A 22,789-nucleotide genomic window follows, 5' to 3' on the forward strand; every position below is an offset into this window, starting at 1 on the left:
CTTGTGCCTCTTGTTTGAGGGCTCTTGTGCTGCTGCTTCTTACCTTTATCTTCTTCTTTGCCATCTTTCCTTTCATCTTTTTCCACTTACTATATATCATGATTGTCATCTTTTCTCTTTACTAACCTGTTTTTATTGTTTTGAATGATTGTATTCCTCATAATTGTCTTAATCTTTCTGCATGGTTCTTCTGCGTAGGGCAAGAGAGATGTGTTCTCTTTCAGTATCTCGGTGTGGGAGGCTTGTTTGTGCACAAGTGACAGTGTTTTTGTTTGAGTGCGAGAGTGTGTACTATAATGTGCGACTGAGTGGATTTGTGTTTCACAGTGTGAGTTTGTAACTCATTGTGTTCTTGTATCCCCCTGTTTCAGTGTATCTTGTCTCCTGTTGTTCTGTGCCGTGTGGGGTAGCCCTGTGGAAAAAGGAAGGAAAGATGTGTTTGAGGTCTTTGAGAGGACATGTGCAGGGGAAGATAGTGCAATAGGAATTATCTATGTGCAGTAGACTAAGAACCACACTAATAAACTTCCCCATAGTATTTCCTGGCTGTTGGACTTATTCAAGTCACGGTCAATCGCTACTGCGCAGAAATGTGTTATCTGATCACTTTGTTTTAGTTAGTTCACTTTGCCTGTCCGTCTGTCAGTGTGTCAGTCAGCCGGTCAGTGTGTCACTCAGTTAGTGAGTCAGTGGGTTATTCAGCTGTCTTGGTAGCTACTCAGACTTCCAAGTCTTTCTGTATGAAGAGAGAGCAACACTCTCACAGTCGGAGAAGAAACAGATGTTCTAGCGTTGCATCCGTTTACCCTCATTTCCTGGGCGGAGAGTTTCTGGCTCTTTTAGAGCTGCAACAGGAACGAAAAAAATTAAATAGAGGGAGGGAGGGTATGGAACAGCCCTCACTAATCATTTTGTCACTAGCAAGCTCTGACAAGCAGAAGTAGTTGAGGAGAGAGAGAGAGCGTGAACAGAAAAAGAAAAGTGGCTGAAAGAGAAAGGTTCCGAGCTCTTAACAGAGAGCCAGAGAGCTGATAAACGGGGGGGAAAATCAGTTAAAGAGACGAAAAACAGACAAATCGGGACACAGAGTGAGAAAGAAAGACTACGTTCGGATCAAAACTTTTAATAGAGGAGCTCCGAATGAACACTTACTACAGCTAGCACTACAACTCCTGCTGAGACACACAGACTGGTTTGAGCTGCTTGATTTTCATACTCTGTTCTTTTCAAATGTTTGTGCTTTAGCGTCTTAAGGTTTATTTTCAAGAAATTCCCTTTAAATATTTGTTTCACCTTTTTTGCCTTGAAACGGCTCCTCTGTTTGTTTGTTGAGTTTTATTTTTGGAAAGAGCACGGCTCTTCGGCTTGGTTGGAAGGAAGGGAGTAGTTTCTTTTGCCTTCTTCCAGTTGCTTTAATATTTCTAATAGGGTCCAGACAAGGAAAGGTGGGGGAGGTGGTACGTTGGGTTGTAATTGAGAGGTGCTCTGGGCTCTGGCTGCTGTGTCAGAGGGGTGCCTTGCTGTTACTGCTGCTTTTTTCCAGGCACATTATTCGGCTTCCTCTGGGCTGCCTTCTCCTACGCTCTGTAACACCTCATCCCCTCTGGGCTCCTCTCACACTCTCTCTGCGCATACTACAGGGAAGAACTGTTATTTTGGAAAAAAAAACAGACTTTATTTTTAAGCCTCTGTGTTTTGTTTTGAAGCAGAATTGAAACTGCTGATGGTGAAATGAGGAGTACCAGTTTCCTTTAGATACATTACAAATTTTTAGCTTATTGAGCTTTTATATATATATATAAATGTATTTATAGTCTTTTTTAATTTATTAATCCCAATTCCCCCCCCACTGTTTTAATTCAGTTGCTGGTAGCGGATTATTTATTGTCTCAGAACGTGTTCTGTATTTATTTGTTTATTTGAAGAGAACAGCTCTTCTGTGATAGTGTGCTGCGTGTGTTGGCTCTCTTGCTCTGTCCTTGTACCTTTTGGTGAGAAGGCTGGTCAGCTTTAATATCTGCTACTGCTGTCTGAAGCGGTCTGATCCGGAGTGTCACCGGCAAGGCAAGCTAACAGATCTGTCTCAGGAAGTCCGGGTCATCTGAGAGTACTTCTGTTTTCTTCTTTACCGCTTCAACTTGATCGTGGAGAGGAGGAGGGGAGTCACAGCGAGAAGGAAGGAAGTAGATAAAGAGAGACTCTAAAACGAACGAAGAAAGAATTAGCAGTGGTCGGGGTAAAAAACGAAAAAGATGAAGGGACAGAGAGTCAACAAGCGTGAGGGACAGAGAGCTTGAAGCCAAGAATACAGAGAGTAAAGATTGGGGACGAAGAGACGAAAGCAGAGAAGGGAGACCCCTAGTTTCCAGGCGGGGAGACCAGAGCTGAGCCCCCTCTCCATTGCAGCCCAGCTGTGGAGAGAGACGGCTTTTCATAAAGGAGGCCACAGAGGTAAGACGACCGTCTCCAGTTGTCACAGGCAGAGAGGCTGATGCTGAGGACACCTGTAGCCCTAAAATCCTGCATTGTCACCTGTGCTGAGACAGGGAGACTTGTGGCAACGTGCTGTCAGGCTTGTCAAAGAGGGGTAGTCTCCTCCCTTGCCTTGAGACACGGGAGTTCTCTTATGTGAGGCAGTAGCACTGGACGCTTTTAGAGGGAAGTCCAACCACTACACAGAGCCTGAAGATAACTCAACAAGACTTCATCTGTTTAATTCCTCCCCCATCTCAACGTGCTGGACAACCGAGGGCTGTGTAACAGGACCGCCAGAGCACAACAGGACATCAATCAAGCAGTTTGTAGCCGGCTAGACTGACACTCAAACATTTAATTAATACACAGGTTACATATACCAGAGCAGGATTTCCATAAACCTGCGTTGTGCTTGAGTAAAAGACAGCGAGGACACTGTCGGTACGTTGGGGCGCTTGTTCTGGTCACCATGAGATCGGACCGCTTGTTGTTCCTGGGCCTGTGGTTGCTAGGCAGCCTGAGCCAGGTCTTCGCCCTGTCGACCTGCAAGCCGCTGGACCTAGAGCTGGCGAAGCGCAAGCGCATCGAGGCGATCCGGGGGCAGATCCTGAGCAAGCTGCGCATGTCTCGCGAGCCCAAGGAGGAGGAGCCCCCCCTGGAGCCCGAGCCGGAGGTGCTGTCGGTGTACAACAGCACCAAGGAGCTGAGTGAGGAGCAGGCCCGCCAGGCTGAGACCAGCCCGGCGGCCCAGCACGGGGAGCAGGAGGAGTATTTCGGCAAGGAGGTGCACAAGTTCATCATGAAGAACAGTGAGTACCACACGAGCGAGCACCTCGGGACACACACACGCACTGACGCCGGGACACTCGCATCTTTACTCCCTTCTCTTTTAAATCTTTATATCTCACTTGTTCTTGGTGTCTTGGTTTGTGGTCGTGTTGCTTTTCAAATCGGTACCTACTAATTAGCTGACAGGTTTCTCCCTACCATGACACTGTGCTCTTGTGCTTAGATGACATCCCAGTGGTAATTGTAAATTGGCTCTTTACTATAAGAGTATCTCGGGCAGACAGTCCCTAACCTCGAGTCCTCCAGGAATGAGAATGAAAGCTTGGTCAACTGGCACCAGTATCGATAACCATTCTTCTCTTTGGGTACAACAGCTGACTGGAATAAAGTCTTTGGGTTCTGAGGCGCAGCCGTACTCTGGTGAGAGTCTGTTAGAAGGAGGAATAGTGCTGGTTTCAGGTGAGACAGCAGAGTTTCGAAGTCATAACCTCAGGTCATTGGAGATGCATGCCTTAACTCTGGCCTGTAACTGTGGCCCTGGGCACCTTGCGTCCTCTCCCTGGCCTGTATCTGGGATGCAGGACATGTGCCACCTTCTCTCCTCCCCGTCTGTAAGACACCATTTGTCATACACTTTTGCCCCGGCCCATATCTGGAACGCTGAGCAGGGATCATTTTTAGTTTTGTGGTTTATTTCGTTTTTTGCGATTTGGATGAGTTCCTCCTTGAGCTTTTTCTGCGGTGTTCATGCTAGTGTGTGCTGATGTAGGGCACAGACCTCATGCTGTCTCAGTCCTGGTTTGTGAAGGGAAAGGCCCTCTCGTTTCTCTAGTCATGCCTCCAGGCTGTTGTACACAATTGTTGGGCAGCAACAGACACTAATATGTCAACGGTCTTTGTTGGCAAGCAGTACCGCACTGTTCCGCTAGTATCCATGGCGTTTTTATGGCTGGGATGTTTGAGTTGGCTCATTATAGTGTTGAGTCTCCAGGTGTGAGGTGAGCGTCTGTCTCTCTGTGGCTGTCTACCTGTTTGAGTGTCTTCCTGTGTGTGTGTGACACTTGTCCGCACAAGAGCCTCCTGACAAGCATGGTGGGACGATGTCCCCCCAATGTCAGTGGTTACGTTTTACGAACCAAGTGGCTTCTTCTTCTAAACCTACAAGCACCAAAACATGTTCGTTTCAGGTCTGCTTTCACCCTGTGTGGAGTTTCGTTTGAATAGAGTGTCGATTTCTTAGTAGGACTAGAAGGAGAGTCAAGTGGAAGTCCCCACGAAGACAGGAACACAGCGTATATCTGTGCATGTGACAGTGTGTGGGCATCCATTGATATCAGTGTGTGTGTCTGTTTTGTACATCGTTAGGCCCATGTGATTTAGGTTTACTGACACACAGCAGCTGTAAAGCAGGGAGGAAATTAACAGTAGACTTGTTCCACACACCCACTCTTACACCTCCCCTCCCCCATCCCCACCTCTCTGTCTGTCTGTCCTTCTCTCCCTTCCCCCGTTTCACTAACAGAATCCTGTTCTTTGTGTCATTCAGACAGCCTTCTGTATTCAGAGACTGTGGAGAGAGAGGAGAGGAACTCTCTGGACTGAAACTTAATAGCAAAAAAAGAAAAAAGAAACACTGAAAGTGGAGTAAAAGAGGGTCAGATGTAAAGAGATGTGTGTGTGTGAGGGAGAGATGCCCCCCTCTCTTCCTCCCACTTTCCCTCATTCTCAGGGCCAGAGTGCCGGGGGGTTTTCCTGTAACTGGATCTCTGTACTCACCACAGAGCAACAGCCACAGCCCCTCTCACTCCCTCTCGCCTCTACCTGCATGTCAGTGTGTCAGTCAGACAGGCAGCATGTCAGTAAGCCAGTGTGTCAGACAGACAGCGTGGAGGTCAGTATCTCAGTCAGCCAGTGTGTCAGACAGGCAGCATGTCAGTCAGCCAGTGTGTCAGACAGGCAGGATGTCAGTCAGCCAGTGTGTCAGATAGACAGCGTGGAGGTCAGTGTCTCAGTCAGCCAGTGTGTCAGTCACACAGCGTGGAGGTCAGTATCTCAGTCAGCCAGTGTGTCAGACAGACAGTGTGGAGGTCAGTATCTCAGTCAGCCAGTGTGTCAGACAGACAGTGTGGAGGTCAGTATCTCAGTCAGCCAGTGTGTCAGACAGACAGTGTGGAGGTCAGTATCTCAGTCAGCCAGTGTGTCAGTCAGACATCGTGGAGGTCAGTGTCTCAGTCAGCCAGTGTGTCAGTCACACAGTGTGGAGGTCAGTATCTCAGTCAGCCAGTGTGTCAGACAGACAGCGTGGAGGTCAGTATCTCAGTCAGCCAGTGTGTCAATCAGTCAGTGTATCGGGAAGGAAGAAGGCAGTGAGGCAGGCACTTCTATTTCTGGAGCGGAGCTGGGCTCAGTGACTCCAGATAGTTATATATAGCGCTCTGGAGGAAGTCAGGTCCACTATCACAGCTTCACACATCTCTGTGTGCAAACCTCCCAGGCTTCCTACAGGGGAAAGAGAGATGAGGGGATCTATGGTCCAGGGTTTGTGTCTTCAGGTTTTACAATTCAACATTGTCAAAGTCAAAGACAAATGCACTCATGGCTCAAAACTGAAAAAGACTCAACCCTGTGTGATAATGATATATATCTGTGTGTAGCGCATATCCCTTTCATACCCTATAACCCAGGGACATGTGCTTCTCTTTGGGGATCTAAATGGTAGGACAAGTACTGAGTGTGAGTAAGTACATAGGGAAACAGCCATGTATGTGGATGGTACCACATATCCACCACAATGCAGAGTAGTAACTATGACTGTGTGTTGAATGGGCATGAGAACTGTCTTGGATCTGTACAATATTCATAGATCAGAAGGGTCTCTTCAGGTTGGTTCACCTATTGTTCAGTTGTTGGGCCAAGTGTAGTTGTTTGTGCCATCACCGACATGGACTCCTCTTTTATCAGTGCATTCACTGCCAGACCAAAATATCCCTTTTGGGCTACAGTCGAAACTCTGTTTTCCTGAGCAGAACCAAGGAACATACAATCACACACTACAGGCTGGAACACAGGTACAGAGCTCCAGACAACCTAGGAGTACACAAACACACCTTGTAAACCATACTTTTTGGATGGCACAGAAGACCAGCAAACAGCAACCAGTTCTACAGGAATGGCAAATCCTATTTACCACAGACAACACCTGCACGACATGATAGGTGAATTAATGTTTAACATTAATGAAATATTCCAAAGAGCATCAATTAAGGCACTCATTAAGAATTCAGTCCAAAGTTAAAAGAAAACCTGTTTGACAATGATAAAAAGGAAAATATCAAATCAGAAACCTCATCATTCACACAGCTCCGATTTATGCCTCTGGTACTGTTTTTAAATATTACAAACAAACTCTGAAAGTCACAAAATGAAAACACATCTACATAACCCTCACTCTGGAGATTCAGTAAATCAAAATCAGGTCTGGGAAATGTGGAATAGTTTAAGCACAACAGAGCCTCAGGAAACATGGCAAAATACAGAATGGAAATATTTGGGAAAAACTGCTTTGGAAACCTTTATGAAAAAAAATCCACACAGAGGTTTCCAATCTTGACATATTGTCATTCAGGAAAAACTAAAAATGCTTCAGCCGTGAATGAAAAACAACCAAACTTTGCAGAGCAGTCACCTTGCAAGCGCTCACAGAGCTCCAAACACCCAGAAACCCTTCACTCTCAATAGCATCAGAACCGAGAAGCTCAAACACAGCAGGGTTGAGCTGCAAGAGGCCCTGCTTAAGATACTGAACCTCAGTGCCGAATTTCCTATTAGGCCTACGAAATGTCTAGGGCCTACGAAGGAGAGAAACACTAGTGACTAACGAAAAACGGGTTGAAACTACATGCTTGCGATCGACTCTAGGTGCTCCAAATCAATAACCCTACGGTATCTAGCGGCTGTTCTAGATACTAGAAGTATCGAAGGGATGGTCGCTCGACTCAATCACACAGTTTAGCATGAGAATAGTTGAAAGTGCATCATGTCAATCGACGTCATTCAGAGGGGACGTTCACCCCTCTTTTTGCACGTTTCGGAGTGAAAGTGCCAAGGGCCTACGAACCCCAAAATCCCATCTGTTGAGCTTGGCACTGTGCACAGCTATGCCCCTGACGTCTGGGACCTTTTATCTCTTTATCAAATTTACAAAGAGGAGATAAAACCATCCCCATTCACTTCTAAGGCATGTGGAAACGGAGGAATGTGGTGAAGGTGTTTTCGAGTATTATCAATACCGAAAAGACTGGCCTTCAGTACTGAGCACAGGATCCTGAGACACTGGGAGTCAGATTGACTTCCTTCAAAAACACTACATTACTGGCCACATTTAGCCCTTACACACCCTAATTAATAAATACATCTTTAAAAAAAATAAGGGCAAGGTACTTTGCTGAATTCAAATAAAGCATTTGATTCTGTTATGTACAAATGTTTATATTACAAAATTCTCCAGAGCTGTTTTAGGGAGTAACGTACATGGCGTTGTTGATCTGTTGAAAGAGCAAGTTCTTTAAAAGTGGGTGGGGCATGAGTCTGGGCTGTAGTCAGAGTCCATGGCTGTCTAATGTCTACTGTACTGTATGTCATTGCAGTGACAACTGCCCCAGGGCTCAGTCTGTACAACATTTTAAGTTAAAATCCTGCACAGATGACCTGTGTCATCCGACAGAGCAGAGGCTGGAGCAGAACTGTCACCCCAGCCAGTTAATTTAAAACAAAAATCAGGTCGACTTCCCAGAACTCAGGAAAGTGGGGTCTGTTTCACTCTTGGCAACACTGTCTTAGCACATGAGTTACAACCTGTAGGGCCTGTAGATTGTGGATTGTCTTATCCAGCACCTTGAGTTATATGGAAGTGAGGTGCAGTTTCTCTCAGTCAGCAAAACTGTACACAGTGGGATAAACGCCCAGGTACGGAAAACACTAATCCCCACATGCAAGACTGAATTAGACCTGTATTCCCTTCTTGGCTGCTCATCACCTTCATTGAAAAAGAGTCTCAAAGGTCTGGATGTATATTTGAAAAAAACTCCCCCAGACTTTTGCAGTCCAAAGGTTCCCTTGGCCACCTGGCCTTGAAGCTCACTGCACACTAAAACTGAGCACCTGCAGGACAGCACCAGTCAAACACACTGAAGTTGGAGTTAACCACAGTCCACGGCAGATCAGACACCTTGCAGAGAAGCAGAGAAGGCTAGAGTAACAGTAGAACGAAGAGGGAGACAAACAGGGAGCAAGGCTGTGATGTGTCAGTGTTTTATCTCCCTGCGTCTGTCTGTGTTTGTTTAGTATAAGCACACTGTTTCTTCATCCCTTAAAATGGATTCATTAATCCTATAATAATTTGACTTTACTGAAGTGAAGGGTGGTGCACATTCTGTGGAAATACATGTGGTTAATACATGCTTAAATAGGTAGAAACAGTAATTATTGGTTTAACTGCACTACAACAAAGCCTTCACGAGGTGTGTTAGAGTAATTAATCTAACGAGCTTTGATCTGACAATTGAGCCATTTACTTTGTTTTTTGTTTCCTACACTCTTGAAGAGTGTGTGTCAGTCATTATGCTGCTGCTTCATCCGGGAACATGTGCTGTTGTGTTGCATTGCCCTGCAAGCGAATTGTGAAGCCTTCCCTTGTCTTAAGGCACCTAGCTTGACTCTCAGTGTTTCCACTCCGGGTCCTCCCCAGTTATATTCTGGTCTGATGAGCTCAGTCCTCTCTGGCCCTTGTACTGCTGTCAGGGAGGAATAAAGAACAGTGTGTCTGAGCTGTTTGGCATTCAACACATTGCGAGCTGCAAAGGTCTTATAGGGATTAGAGCATCTCTCTCTGGCAACACTGCAAGATCACAGGTGTGATCATCTTAGCAGATCATAAGGGCTGCTTTAGCACAGCTAGCCTGGCCCACCCAACCTCAGCATCACCAGTGACCTCTGTACTAAAGGGTTGCAATATGATACAGCCTGCACTGCACTGGACCAATGGTCTCTGGACTGTAGGGTTACAATATGACACAGACTGGACCAGTGATCTCTGGACTGTAGGGTTACAATATGACACAGACTTGACCAGTGATCTCTGGACTGTAGGGTTACAATATGACACAGACTGGACCAGTGATCTCTGGACTGTAGGGTTACAATATGACACAGACTGGACCAGTGATCTCTGGACTATAGGGTTACAATATGACACAGCACAGACTGGACCAGTGGGGCTATAATGATTACAGTGATTACAGGGACTACAGTGGATCACTGGACTGAGGGGCTACAAGATGATTAAACCCAGATTGGATGCAGCAGTCTCAACACTGGACCTTGGCCCCAGTCTGGCCCAGTGTCATATTATAATCATAATTAATATCCCTGTACTATAAAGGAAGCGGGCAGTGTAAGGCAGTAAGTCTCTGAACTCATGACTGGTGGGTTGTGGGTTCAAATCCCCTCTGTGGTCCTAATGCTGTACCTTGTTACTTTACCCCAGTGTCTTTAGTCCACCCAAGAGGGACCACCATTGCTGGGGGTAGTTCCTGTGATTGAGTGGTGTCTCATCTGGAAGGGGGTGTCATGTGCTTTCTCTTCCACTTAAGGCCATGGACACCAGGATGAGCTCTGGCCCAATGATCTCATGTAGCATGAATATGGAAATGACTTACCCTGCCTTCTATAGTGTACTGTCACTTGCTTCACTGTACAATAGTGTATTGTAGATTACTATACAGTAATGTACTGCAGTCTGCTTCAGTGTACAATAGGGTACTGTAGATTACTTCAGTGTAAAGAAGTGTACTGTAGATTACTGTACAATAGTGTACTCTAGATTACTATACAGCAGTTTACTACAGTCTGCTTCATTGTACAATAGTGTACTGTAGATAACTGTACAATTGTGTACCGTAGATTATTATACAGGAGTGTACTGCAGTTTGCTTCAGTGTAGTGCACTTACTGTGTAACAGAAGGGGGAGGTATGGAGGGGCTGGGGTGGAGGCAAACCTGTGGCCATGTGGAATCCGTCTCTACCCAGCTGTAATTACAGAGCACAGGGGGGTGCTGCTTGCCTGTCTGAACAGCACTGAGGTTTACGAGAGAGGGAGAAGGAGACGGAAAGAGAGAGAGGACGGAGACTGCCAGAGTAAAGAAACTACAGGGGGACAGAATGATGGCAGGGGCAGGAATTTCTTTATTCGTGTTTTTCAAATTGTAATTGTTCTTGCAGTTCCTTGAGGGAATTGTGCGGAGGGAGAGAGTGAGCGCTCAGATACTGTGACATTAAGGACAGCACCCTTAGGAAACCTGACCACAGGAAATGTGCATGTTTTTTTTCCCCTTTCTTCTGTGGTCGAGGCCGTAATGTGATTCTGCTTTGCTTTGTCATAGTTTCTCACAGTGTGGATCATGATATCTGGACATACTTCACTGGATATTTCCCACAAGATACTGTGCCTTTCACGTAGCATACATAAATTATTGTGTTTAGTGTCAGTCACCATGTTACAAAAAAAAAGATCATTGCTGCTCTTGAATCGGTTCATAAAGAACAAACTTGATCATTCCCCAGTCTGGGAGCAATGTCTTTAGCCTTCGACTATGAAAGGACTTGATACAGGGTGTTCAAACTAGTGACAAGTTATTGACAAGGTCAGCCCATTGGGTTTCTTCAGGGCCAGCAGTACAACAGCAAGTGGAAATTGAGAGGAAGTGCACCGAGTCCTGAAAACAGGAAGTGTGTACACAGGAGACCCGTGGCACTGAGCCCGCTAGAAAACAGGCCCTGAGATCTGCCTAAGTGATAGAATAGGCAACCCCTTCTGAACTGGACAGAGGCAATCTCTCCAGGTACATCAAACCCCCCAGATACCCTTTGAGATATCTACCGCAGTCCATTAATGTCAAATGCAGAGCCGAGAGAGCAACAGAGCTAAATAAGCGATCTGGACAACCAATGTAAAGCAAAGAAGACACCTGGTTATGAAAATGTGGTCAAACCACAGGCAAAAATTCTCAAATACCTCAAATACCTGTGCCAGATTAACATGGGAAGCAGGAGCTTGACACTGTCAGAATGAGGAAAGTGTCTAATCTGTGAGCACAAATTAGCCCTCGGATCATGTCTTGAGCAAAGTACGCCTCTGTAGTGGTCTGCATCTTTGGGTAGCACACAAGCCAGGCCCTGGGACAGAGCGAGGGCGAGGGACGGAGAGGCAGGTGGACTGGAGGACGGTGTCAGGCTGTGGCGTGTGTGTACGAAAGCTCCAGCTGGTCTGGAGGAAACAGCACAGCACACTCCTCCCCTCCCCTCAGTGTCTCGCTTCGTCTCTCCCTTCCTCGCTCTGTGTCTGTATGTAATTACTGTGGCAGGACCAGGTGTAATCTTGGTGCAGACAGGTACAGACTAGGAGAGGAGTCTGGGAACAGGCCAGACCACAGTTCCCTAAACACAGAGGGAAAAGATACCTCACAGCATTGTAGTCTTTCTGTGCTGCTTCCCTCCTCCTCCCTCTCTGTTGCTGCTCCCTCTCTGCCCTCGTTTCACTTGAATCCAATTCAAACACTTCGTTGGCATGGCGGAGTAGTTGCAGGATTGCCAATGCACACCTCTCTTGACTCTCTTCCTGCTCCTCTTCCATCGTGAAATGACCTGGAGTCTCTGAATCGGGAAGCCAGTCTGAGGGAAAATATCTCTCTCCTTTTCCTCTCCCTCTCTCTCTCCGCGATGCCAGACCTGTCCTGTAATTGTAGACTACTGATTGTAAGCCGTCACCCTCCTCCCACTGCACCTCCACACTCGCTCGGTTCACTGCACTCCGAAAGTAATTTGCATTTTTGTTTATCTTTTTTGCTTTGTTCTGCTGTTTCTCGTGTCTTGAAATAAATCTGGTAGCACGTTTAAGGCAGGCTGACTGGATTAGATTGATTATTGTGTAGCTCCCTGTAGTTGGTCCCCACCCGGTGGGAAAATTACACAGCTTCACATACAGCAGCTCTCCAGGTGTGCGCTGTGGCCAGCTATCTTTGTACACCACCTGTACTGGCAATTGCTATGTGATCACCAGGTGTGCAGTATATTTCCTACATGTATACCCTTCTGATTAAACCATACGGCTTTGCTGGACAAAGTTCATAGCAACATGCAAATCCTTATCCACACATTTGCTTCATGGGCAGACTGTAAAACTGTGCTTTCCTGCACTCTGTTGTACTCTAGTGTGTACTATAGTGCAGTGTTTTCCATAGGCGTTATGTATTTATCTGTGCTATACTGCCCCGGTCTGTGTTGCACTGGTCTGAGCTGTGCAGTAGTGCATTGTTCTGTACTGCAGAACATTAGTGTACAATAACAGACTGCCCCATCACCTCTCTCTCCAGATGAATCAAATCAGGGAGAAAAGAAGTACGTGAAGGAGCTGTTATTCAATACGTCAGAGATGCGGCGCAGTCTGGGGGAGGGCCGGCTGGTCACCCAGGCCGAGCTGCGGCTTTTCGTTAAGACTGTTTTCATGGAGCCTGGCAATGAGCAGCGCCTGGACCTGTACAAGGTAATACTGCACCACACCAGCACAGCTGCAGACTGCACATTGACACGCCTGCACCGAGCAGCACCTGGACCTGTACAGGGTAATACTGCACCACACCAGCACAGCTGCAGACTGCACATTGACACGCCTGCACCGAGCAGCACCTGGACCTGTACAGGGTAATACTGCACCACACCAGCACAGCTGCAGACTGCACATTGACACGCCTGCACCGAGCAGCACCTGGGCCTGAACAGGGTAATACTACACCACACCAGCACAGCTACAGACTGCACATTGACACGCCTGCACCGAGCAGCACCTGGGCCTGAACAGGGTAATACTGCACCACACCAGCACAGCTGCAGACTGCACATTGACACGCCTGCACCGAGCAGCACCTGGGCCTGAACAGGGTAATACTGCACCACACCAGCACAGCTGCAGACTGCACATTGACACGCCTGCACCGAGCAGCACCTGGGCCTGAACAGGGTAATACTGCACCACACCAGCACAGCTGCAGACTGCACATTGACACGCCTGCACCGAGCAGCACCTGGGCCTGAACAGGGTAATACTGCACCACACCAGCACAGCTGCAGACTGCACATTGACACGCCTGCACCGAGCAGCACCTGGGCCTGAACAGGGTAATACTGCACCACACCAGCACAGCTGCAGACTGCACATTGACACGCCTGCACCGAGCAGCACCTGGACCTGAACAGGGTAATACTGCACCACACCAGCACAGCTACAGACTGCACATTGACACGCCTGCACCGAGCAACACTTGGAGCTGTACAAGTTAACAGACATACAACTACACACGGATCACTGATTTTGCCTGGGGCGCTACACAATTACAGAGATATTAAACTTTACAATTACTCAACAACATAACCACACCTACGCATCCGTATAACTGTTAATTGAATTCCACTGACAGACCAGGATGTGATGTTCTACAGAGAGAAATCAACACAGCTGACAAGCTCAGTCTGTGCTTTTGCCTTTAAACACCTGAACCTTCTCAGTAGGGAGCATCTTCAAACTTCCTGCTGCATGCAGCAGCCTCAGTAGATGGGCCTGTGCCAGGTTTTGCTAGGCTGACTTATCCCCGTGGGCCAAATAAGGGGTTTTAGTGCAATTGTGTCTCTAACCAGGGGGTGTTTAAACAGCTGGCTAGCGTGACGGCTCATCTCTTATGCTGACAGGGGTTTGGTGCTGAAAAGATCCAGGGTCCCCCTGATTTAGAGCTGTAAACTGGCCCTTGTTATAGCACGTGAGGTACCTGTGGGGTGTACACCCTCTTTGGCTTAGCACTGGCCGACTGCTGGACCCCTCAATTCACATGATTCCCGTTTTGGTCCCATGCAAAACACCATAGGGGAATTCTGCCCAATTACTCCAAAGGGTGTCTGTTTCCTATCTCCAGTCCTGGTGGAGCCCTGTGCCTGCTGGTTTTCATTCCAGCCGAACGCTATAATTTTCAGAGCTAACTGCTGACTTTAATTAATCTGATCGCATTTTTTATCTTTTGTTTGACTTCTTTCTGCACTGAGTGTATTCAGCAATACCTGACTTCGAGGGTGCTGTTGCCAGCACCTTTTGCATGCAGAAGTCCATGCACTCTCTCATTATTAGGAGTTGTCTGCTGTCCGCACAGTTAATTAAAGGCAATCAATTCATGGCGAAAAGCCGAAAAACATTGTATCCCATTGCAGAGCTCCAGCTGGTTACATTTCAGGCAGTTCAGTAACTGGTACAGGGACGATTCACATTTTCAAGAGTCAAAATCAAGTTTTGAAATTTTAAGATTTAAGATTTTAAGCACCAAAACCAAAACCAAAAACTGAAACTTATTATCCTGTCCTGACCTGTGTCAAACCACATAATCTATTCTTATATATTACGCACATAAACAAAGAACTCACATAAAAAAGACTTAATTACTGCTTCAGACTAATAGCAATGACACAGACATCCAGGCAGTGTCTTCTGGGAATACGATTTTACAAATCATATTTGAGGGTTTTTTTCTTAGTAATTTGTCATGTTTATATATCTTCTGTGTAGTTAAGATTTTCCTGTTAACTGTAATCATTTTGCTTACATCTTTTCCAGTATGTGAAGTTTTTACATTTTTCTTCGTACTACAGTATTAATCATATTCCCTGAGCTGTTTTTTTTAAAGATTGCTCAGTCTGGATAAAGGCATCTGCCAAATACATTAAGAACAGCAATAATATTCTTAAAATATGTGTTCAGCTTTAAAACCTCCCATTTCAGGGGTGCGTAATTGCATCCTGCTTTTTAGCTTTTCTAAATGACTCCTAAAGCACAGCTGGATTGTAAAACTGGTTCTGTTGATCACAGTCTAAATAAATTTCATTTTAGTGTTTATTTGCTTAGCAAACACCCTTATCCTGGATGACTTAAGTTAAGAACAATTTAAATACAATATAGAAAAATACAGTAATATCATACACTGGTACAATATTACTGAAGTTAATATTACATTTAATAACACATTTAATATTGTCAAGCTATGATATACGTATTGTTAAGCTATTAATGAATATTAATATCATTCTTAACAACATATTAATTACAAAAGAGATGCAGAAAAATCTGGAGGTTCTGGCCTCACTGCTCTTCGCCAGCCTGTGGCACAAATCACAACAGACACCTACACCCACTTCATTAGTAACCCTAGCAACAAATTGGTAATTTCACATGATTGATACACACTCATATGATTGAAATTAAATTATCAAGCCCTGTTTTCATGTGGTCTTTAAGACTGGAATACTATAGGGCACCATGCCAATAACTAGACATAATTCTGCCAAGCTGGACTTATAATGAACACTGCTCAGATTTTGTCAACTTTGAGTGTTAAGATGAAATGTACAATCATCAGTTTAATCAATAGAAAAATTAATGTTTTGTTATCCCCATAAACATTGCAAACTCTGACATTACTGGTGTCGCCCAGACATTATTCCAGCCCAATGCCCTGTGGTTTTGTATAACCAGATCTCTTCAAGAGAACATGCTTCCTCTCTTCCAGTTCATGAGGATCTGTGCAAGGCTCAGTTTTCATCAGACAGCTGTTCCGGAAAGACCAGCCAACTTTGCCAGGGATGGGCTCCAGGGTGTTGTTACCCCCAGTAGAATAATCTCTCTTTAAACTCAGATTACATCTGATTCATTTTAACAGTCCCTCTCTGTGCATCTCTCTCCCTCTCCATCTTCCTGCCTGTCCCTTTTCTCTCAGTGCAAGGGGAACAAAACTCACTACCTGAACTCACGCACCGTGTCGAAAGCATCACAGGATACATGGCTGTCCTTCGACGTAACGGAGACTGTCCGGGAGTGGCTGGCACTGTCTGGTCAGTCTCTGTAACAATAAGTTCTACTGTTGTACAGTAGAGCTGTGTGCTAGCAGTGCTGTGTGTTGTGTAGCGATATAATTGTGTATTTATATTCATCTGTGCTGTGTTGCGGTGATATTGTATATTATGTAATAATGCTGTTGTTTTCTTGTTGGTATATATTGTCTTGAAGCTGCTGGGCGTCCATGTTTTGTAACAGTGTGTGCAGTAATGCTGATGTATGTATAGTAATATGGTTGTGTGTTCTGTAGTAGTATTGGTTTGCTGTGTAGTAACATAGTTGTGTGTGGTCTGTTGTGTAGAAGAGGAGCAGAAATTGGAGCTGACACTGTTCTGCGGGTGTAACACTGACAATCCAGAGTTCCAGTTCTCTATCTTAGGTAAGAACGACCATCTATTACAGCAATTCTTTCCAATTCCTCTGCACCTTCTCCCGTTCTCCTCTCCTTCCCTCTCCTGTATCATTTCTGCTCAGACTGTCTCCCACAGATTTTCTGATGTCTCACTGACGTCTTTTTCTGTCTGTCTCTCCCTGCTCAGTTTCCCACTCACACTGTTATGCTTAAAATATATAGTGTGCATCACGGCATTTAAATGTTTACTATATATACAGCATTTAAATTATACGGTGCAGAATTATACGTTTTTACGACATTTGTTGTAACATTGTCTTCCGTTGTTGTCTTTCTCTGCCTGTGGGTCTTACTGTTTGTTGTGTGTGCTTTTGCGTATCTGTATGTATTTGCGTGTGTGATAGGATTCGATAAGACCAGAGGGGATATGAAGATCATTTCAAAGCAAACCTCCAAATCCCCCCATATCCTGGTGATGTCCCTCCCCCCTGACGTCTCTGGCCAGCTTCGTTCCTCTCGCCGCAAGCGGGCTGCCCCCGATGAAATCTGCTCAGAGTGAGTCACACCGCGGCTCGTCCTCTTGGTCAGCTTTCAGTTCTGCACTGGGGCACAACATGTTGCTCAGTACACATATAGGACAGGCACGGCGAGAGGCTGCGTGGAGGACAACTACAGCGTGTTTCTGACTCACTGGCAAGACACTGCTGCGACAACTCCCTCTCTCTACTCTCTCTCTCTGTTCCTCGATACGTCTCTCCTCTCTGTTAGAAAGATCGACAGTTTTCCCTCCTGGCACTGCAGCAGGAAACCTCCTGTTCTGTCTGCCAGTCTGGAGGCTCACTGCTGTGCGATTCCTCTGCATTTCTCACAGTGGGCGCCCATCTCAGTCTCCCTGGCACTGGGTCTCCCTGTTCTCTAATAGCTGGGTACGCAGTCAGATATGCGGCGCTGTGTTAATTATGCTACGCAGGTGTCTGTGCCTCTCTCTTCCTTTCTTCTTCCTCTCCCTCCCCCTGTCCCCTCTGTTGATAATGATCCGTGTATGAGTGGTCTAATTGCTGGTTTATTCACTGACCGTGTAGGAAGATGGAAAACTGCTGTGTGCGCCCGCTGTACATTGATTTCCGCCGAGACTTGGGCTGGAAGTGGATCCATGAGCCCAAAGGCTACTATGCCAACTACTGCATGGGCTCCTGCACCTACATCTGGAATGCAGACAACAAGTACTCCCAGGTACGCAACTGCACATCACTGCATAGCACTTCACAACATGCCTACAACTGGAATAGACATGGCAGATATTTCCCAGCTATAAAGCTGTAATGCAAATAAATATTTACAGGTACATAATTAACATTTTCCACTGTAGGTTTAGGGTTACGATCAGGAATCTGTTTATGTTAAGGTTAGAACTAGTATTGGAAGCAGTGTGCATATATGCTGTGTGTGAACAGTGTGCGTGCAGAATGTCAGTTTGTCTGTGTGCTTGTACAGTGTATGAAAGTACTGTCTGTGTGTATCAGTATATGTACATATGTACAGTATATGTTTCTAAGTTCAAGTTGTGTCAGTTTGTACATGTATGGTGTGAATTAGTATAATCCATGTACAGTACATGTCAGTGTGTGTTAGTAAAGTCTGTGTGGTCTATGTGTGCAGTGTGTGTTAATACAGGTTACTGTATGTATGTACAGTGTTTGTTAGTACAGTCTATGCGTGTTAGTGTGTGCTAGTAAAGTCTGTGTGCATAGTGTGTGTTAGTACAGTCTATGTGTGTATGTGATCGTAAAGTCTAAGTGTGTGTTAGTACAGTCTATGTGCATGTACAGTGTGTATTAGGACAGTTTATGTGTGTAAGTGTGTGCTAGTAAAGTCTGTGTGTGTGTACAGTGTTTGTTAGTACAGTCTGTGTGTGTATAGTGTGTGTTGGTACAGTTTGTATATGTTAATATAATCTAGGTACTGTGTTTGAAAACTGTATGTCAGTACAGACTGTGTAATGTGTGTTGATAAAGTGTGTATGTGTGTGTTAGCACAGTATAATATACCGTATGTGTAGTATAGTGTATAGTGTGTGTACAGTTTATGCTCATTATGACTCCAGCTTGGTGTGTCTGGTGATTTCCAGTGTATGTTTGTATGACATTGTGGGGAATTCCCCACTGAAATCAGAGGAAAATAGACACACTCACTAATAACCCTGTGTTAATAGTATTAACCCCCTCTTTCAAATTTAAAATCCACAGCCTGTACTTGCCGGGCTAACTTTAGTAGTAGTGCCAAAACATTTCCGTAATACATTAAGCAATATGTCACATATAAACATTCTAAATACTCTCACTCTTGACGCACTGTACAGCCAAACATTCCTCTCTTAATGCACAGTACAGTCTAACCCCCCTCTCTTAATGCACAGTACAGTCTAACCCCCCTCTCTTAATGCACAGTACAGTCTACCCCCTCTCTTAATGCACAGTACAGTCTAACCCCCCTCTCTTAATGCACAGTACAGTCTACCCCCTTCTCTGTTAATGTACGGTACAGTCTAACCTTCCTCTCTTAATGCACAGTACAGTCTAACCTTCCTCTCTTAATGCACCGTACAGTCTACCCCTCTCTCTGAATGCACAGTACAGTCTACCCCCTCTCTTAATGCAAAGTACAGTCTACCCACCTCTCTTAATGCACAGTAAAGTCTACCCCCCTCTCTTAATGCACAGTACAGTCTACCCCCTTTTCTCTTAATGCACAGTACAGTCTACCCCCCTCTCTTAATGCACAGTACAGTCTACCCCCTCTCTTAATGCACAGTACAGTCTACCCCCTTCTCTGTTAATGTACGGTACAGTCTAACCTTCCTCTCTTAATGCACAGTACAGTTTAGCCCCCTCTCTTTTGATGCACATTACAGTTTACCCCCCCCCCACATGCACACTGCAATCTATTCCTTCCCTCCCAGTACACACTACTGTCTAACCCCTCCCTTTCTCTCCCTGGAAGATCCTGGCCCTCTATAAACACCACAATCCTGGAGCGTCTGCCCAGCCCTGCTGTGTACCCCAGGTGCTGGAGCCTCTGCCCATCCTCTACTACGTGGGCCGGCAGCACAAGGTGGAGCAGCTTTCCAACATGATCGTCAAGACCTGCAAGTGCAGCTAGAAGTAGGGTCCTCGAACCCGAGTCTTCGGCCCCGGCCCTCACCCTCACCCTCTCCAAGTCGTGGCATGGCATGTCAGCTGTTCTCTCCCTCCCCTACACAAACATCAAGACCAGCTTGTTGACCTGACAGTGAAGCTTAACCTGGGCCCTGACATCTTCTGTCTCATTCCCATGGCACTCATCTCCTCCTTTCTGCAACTTTCTCGCCATCCGTCCTGCGCTTGCAAGCTGGTACTGGGGGAGAGCGACAGTGACCAGATCAGGGAGAAGAGGAGGCATCCCCACTGCGAAGAGAGGGAGGGAGTGAGGCCTGGGGATGAGATGAATGGGGGAATCCAGTGCTGCTCTCTGGTGCATCAAAGTTCCTGTGTCCCCTCCATCCAAAAACGCTAGAGGAAGAAAAATCTGGGCAACACAGGGAAATTCCAGAATTTAAGTTTTTTTGGGGGGGTAGGGGTTTGAAAATGGTATCAGAAGTTCTGCAGACATTGGAAAATAATTTATTGCTGTTTTGTAGAATGTAGAGTGCTTTCTTCAGTGCCTTGTGTAATTTAGGAAATGGACACTGCAGAGCACTGGACTGGAGCGGAATGGATTCCGCTAAATTACACTGGACTAGACTTGACCGGGCTAATATACACTGGACTGGACTAAAGCTGACTGAACTGGGCTTAAATACACTGGACTGGACAGAACTGGGTTTAATACACTGGACGTGACTGAACTACGTTTTTATGAAATACACTGGACTGGACTCTCCTGGGTTAGATTGGACGTGACTGATTAGGCTGGACTGAGTGGGACTACTTAATTGGAATGAACCTGTTCAGATTGGACAGAACTGGGCTCGTGTAAAATGGAATGGGCTGAATTAAGGAGTCTATTCTCAGGCCTAGTTTATTTCAAACTGAAAGCAGAACTGTACTTTGATCTCAACAGAGAAAATCCACACCAAGTGATCAATTAGAAGGACTGATCCAGCACTTACCAAAGCGCCAACTGCCAGGCATTACTATAAAAACTGTTTTGTGTGAAGGACAATCTGATATTGCCATTTCTAAAGACACTGGTTGAGATGGGGGTTCCTTGTCGAGATCTGCGAATAATCTGAGAGGATGACATTTTGAGCCTGAAGAAGAACTGAGGCCTTTGGGAGATTAAGGAGACTGTTATGATTCAGGTCCATTAGCCCCTTTGTCTAGGTCTTTCTACATAGTCTTCTGTCCCGAACAGAAGAGATTACAGAGCTGACAGACTCAACCCGGTGGACACCTTCATGATCAACAAGGAAACAAAGATCTGAGGGGACAAGTGGAAACTAAAAGGAAGTGCTTTGAAGACCTGCAACAGGAAGCACATCTTTACAAAAAAATTGTTGGGGATCTAGAACATTTTATCCAGCCATGATAAAATGGCTGTTATTTTCCATGATTCCTTCAGGAAGCAGCTGAACAGAATCCACAAATCTGTTGGCTACTGGCAACCAAGGTTCAAATAGATTTATCTTGTTTGTGACCTTGGTGTTCTAGCATTTCTTAATTAGCAACCCAGAGCAACAGAGGTGACAGGAGAGAACGGGCACCCAGTTAATTAGAGCTCCGGGCCAGGTCATATATATTTGCTGTGCACTTCAATGCCATGCGGCAGACAGATGAGCCATCCGTCACCAAGATCAGGGAAATTGCCCGGCTCACCTACAGTAGTATCACCAAGAGTGCATCAACCTGTCTGAACCACTGGGCAGCACAGGACGAGTGTGGAGTTGTGCATTCCTCCTGTGCAGTGGGCAGCTTTCCATCTGACTCACTGTGCAGAGCAGAGCAAACACTGGAGGAGATGTGCGTCTCTTGCTGACTGCACTGCAACCTCATAGGTACACAAACTAGTCCCTGGGGTCTCAACAAGGTAGAGATCCCCAGGCTGACTCACATCCATCCCAATCCGATCTGTGTCAGCATGACAGCTGTGAGCCAGCGACATAGCCCAGACCAGAAATGTCTGGACCATAGGCAGCCATTTCTAGAAGGGTTACCCCCGAGCAAGTATATCTTTAGAACTGAAATGTTTACACAAACAGTTCTTAATGCGAAGGAATCTGAAGTTTTGGAAATGGTGATATTTACTTGGATGGAATTTTGTTGTAGGCAGCAGTTGAAGGACCTGGGTTTTCCGCTGGAAAGATTTGAGTGGTGATGAGATGGCTGTCTTGTCTTCCTGTTGTCGGTGTCAGACAATCATGCTGTCACCCTGTGACTGGACTGTACATTTTTATTGTAATGATTTGTATTCACTTTGGGGTTACCAACCTCGTATGTTTCTGTCGTTTAGTTAGCTTATTGTTCCCGTGTTTGTTTAAACTTTTTTAATGATTATAATGATATTAATAATAATGATGAAAATAATCACAAGGTTTCTACTGTTGTGTTTGTCACTGTGACTTTGAAGCTGTGGGCAGAGGAAATGACCTGGAGACGAATGTGTAAGTGTGCAGTACAGACTAGACACACTGCCTCTCTGGGGTTTGTGGTCAATGGGTGTGCAATACAGACTGGACACAGTCGCTCTTGGGCTCTGTGATCACACTGTCCGCTCTTTCTCACAACGTCCACACTGTTTTTCTGACCACCAGGTCAGTCTGCCCAATCAGGCACCCTTCCCACTTCCTCCCTCTCCTTTCTGTTTCCATGTCCGTTCGGTCACCTCATCTCAACCACCACCCTCGTCTGGTTAATCACCAGATCCACTCTGTCACCCCGTCCACATCACAAACATCTCCTGCCCCACCAGCCTGTCTCCTCTGTCGCCTTGTCCACCCTCTCACCCTTCTCAGAGCTGTTTCATCTAACCTTCTGAAATGTTTACGTGAGTCATACATGATAAGGGGGGGAATGTAAATAGAAATTTCACACATTGTATAATAAATAAATAAGATGAAATCTAATTTTGAAATGAAAAGTCAATAAAAACCAGTCCCCTGCTTCTCCAGTCCCTGGCTCCCCATATTAGTTTATTAAAGCTCTGTTATTGGACC

At 45.8% G+C, this 22,789-nt stretch overlaps 1 protein-coding gene across 1 annotated transcript; it reads left to right on the top strand.

Moving 5' to 3' along the window:
- The first annotated feature begins 48 nt into the window (after nt 1-48).
- tgfb1b (transforming growth factor, beta 1b) lies at nt 49-22,160 on the top strand. The gene is made up of 7 exons (XM_015340690.2): nt 49-3,284; nt 12,694-12,863; nt 16,129-16,243; nt 16,549-16,626; nt 17,004-17,154; nt 17,682-17,832; nt 19,600-22,160. Exons 1-7 carry the CDS (start codon nt 2,945-2,947, stop codon nt 19,756-19,758), a joined length of 1,164 nt encoding a protein of 387 aa, XP_015196176.1. The 5' UTR covers nt 49-2,944; the 3' UTR covers nt 19,759-22,160.
- The last annotated feature ends 629 nt before the right edge of the window (nt 22,161-22,789 follow it).

The sequence above is a fragment of the Lepisosteus oculatus genome, chromosome 3, assembly GCF_040954835.1.
Source record: "Lepisosteus oculatus isolate fLepOcu1 chromosome 3, fLepOcu1.hap2, whole genome shotgun sequence".
NCBI classification, from domain to species: domain Eukaryota; kingdom Metazoa; phylum Chordata; class Actinopteri; order Semionotiformes; family Lepisosteidae; genus Lepisosteus; species Lepisosteus oculatus.

Excerpts from the sequence above, each read along its gene's own strand:
- tgfb1b (XM_015340690.2), top strand. The coding sequence starts at position 2,945 with ATGAGATCGGACCGCTTGTTGTTCCTGGGCCTGTGGTTGCTAGGCAGC. Across the intron at positions 17,155-17,681 it reads CCCGATGAAATCTGCTCAGA|GAAGATGGAAAACTGCTGTG; the intron begins GTGAGTCACACC and ends CTGACCGTGTAG. Across the intron at positions 17,833-19,599 it reads CAGACAACAAGTACTCCCAG|ATCCTGGCCCTCTATAAACA; the intron begins GTACGCAACTGC and ends TCTCCCTGGAAG.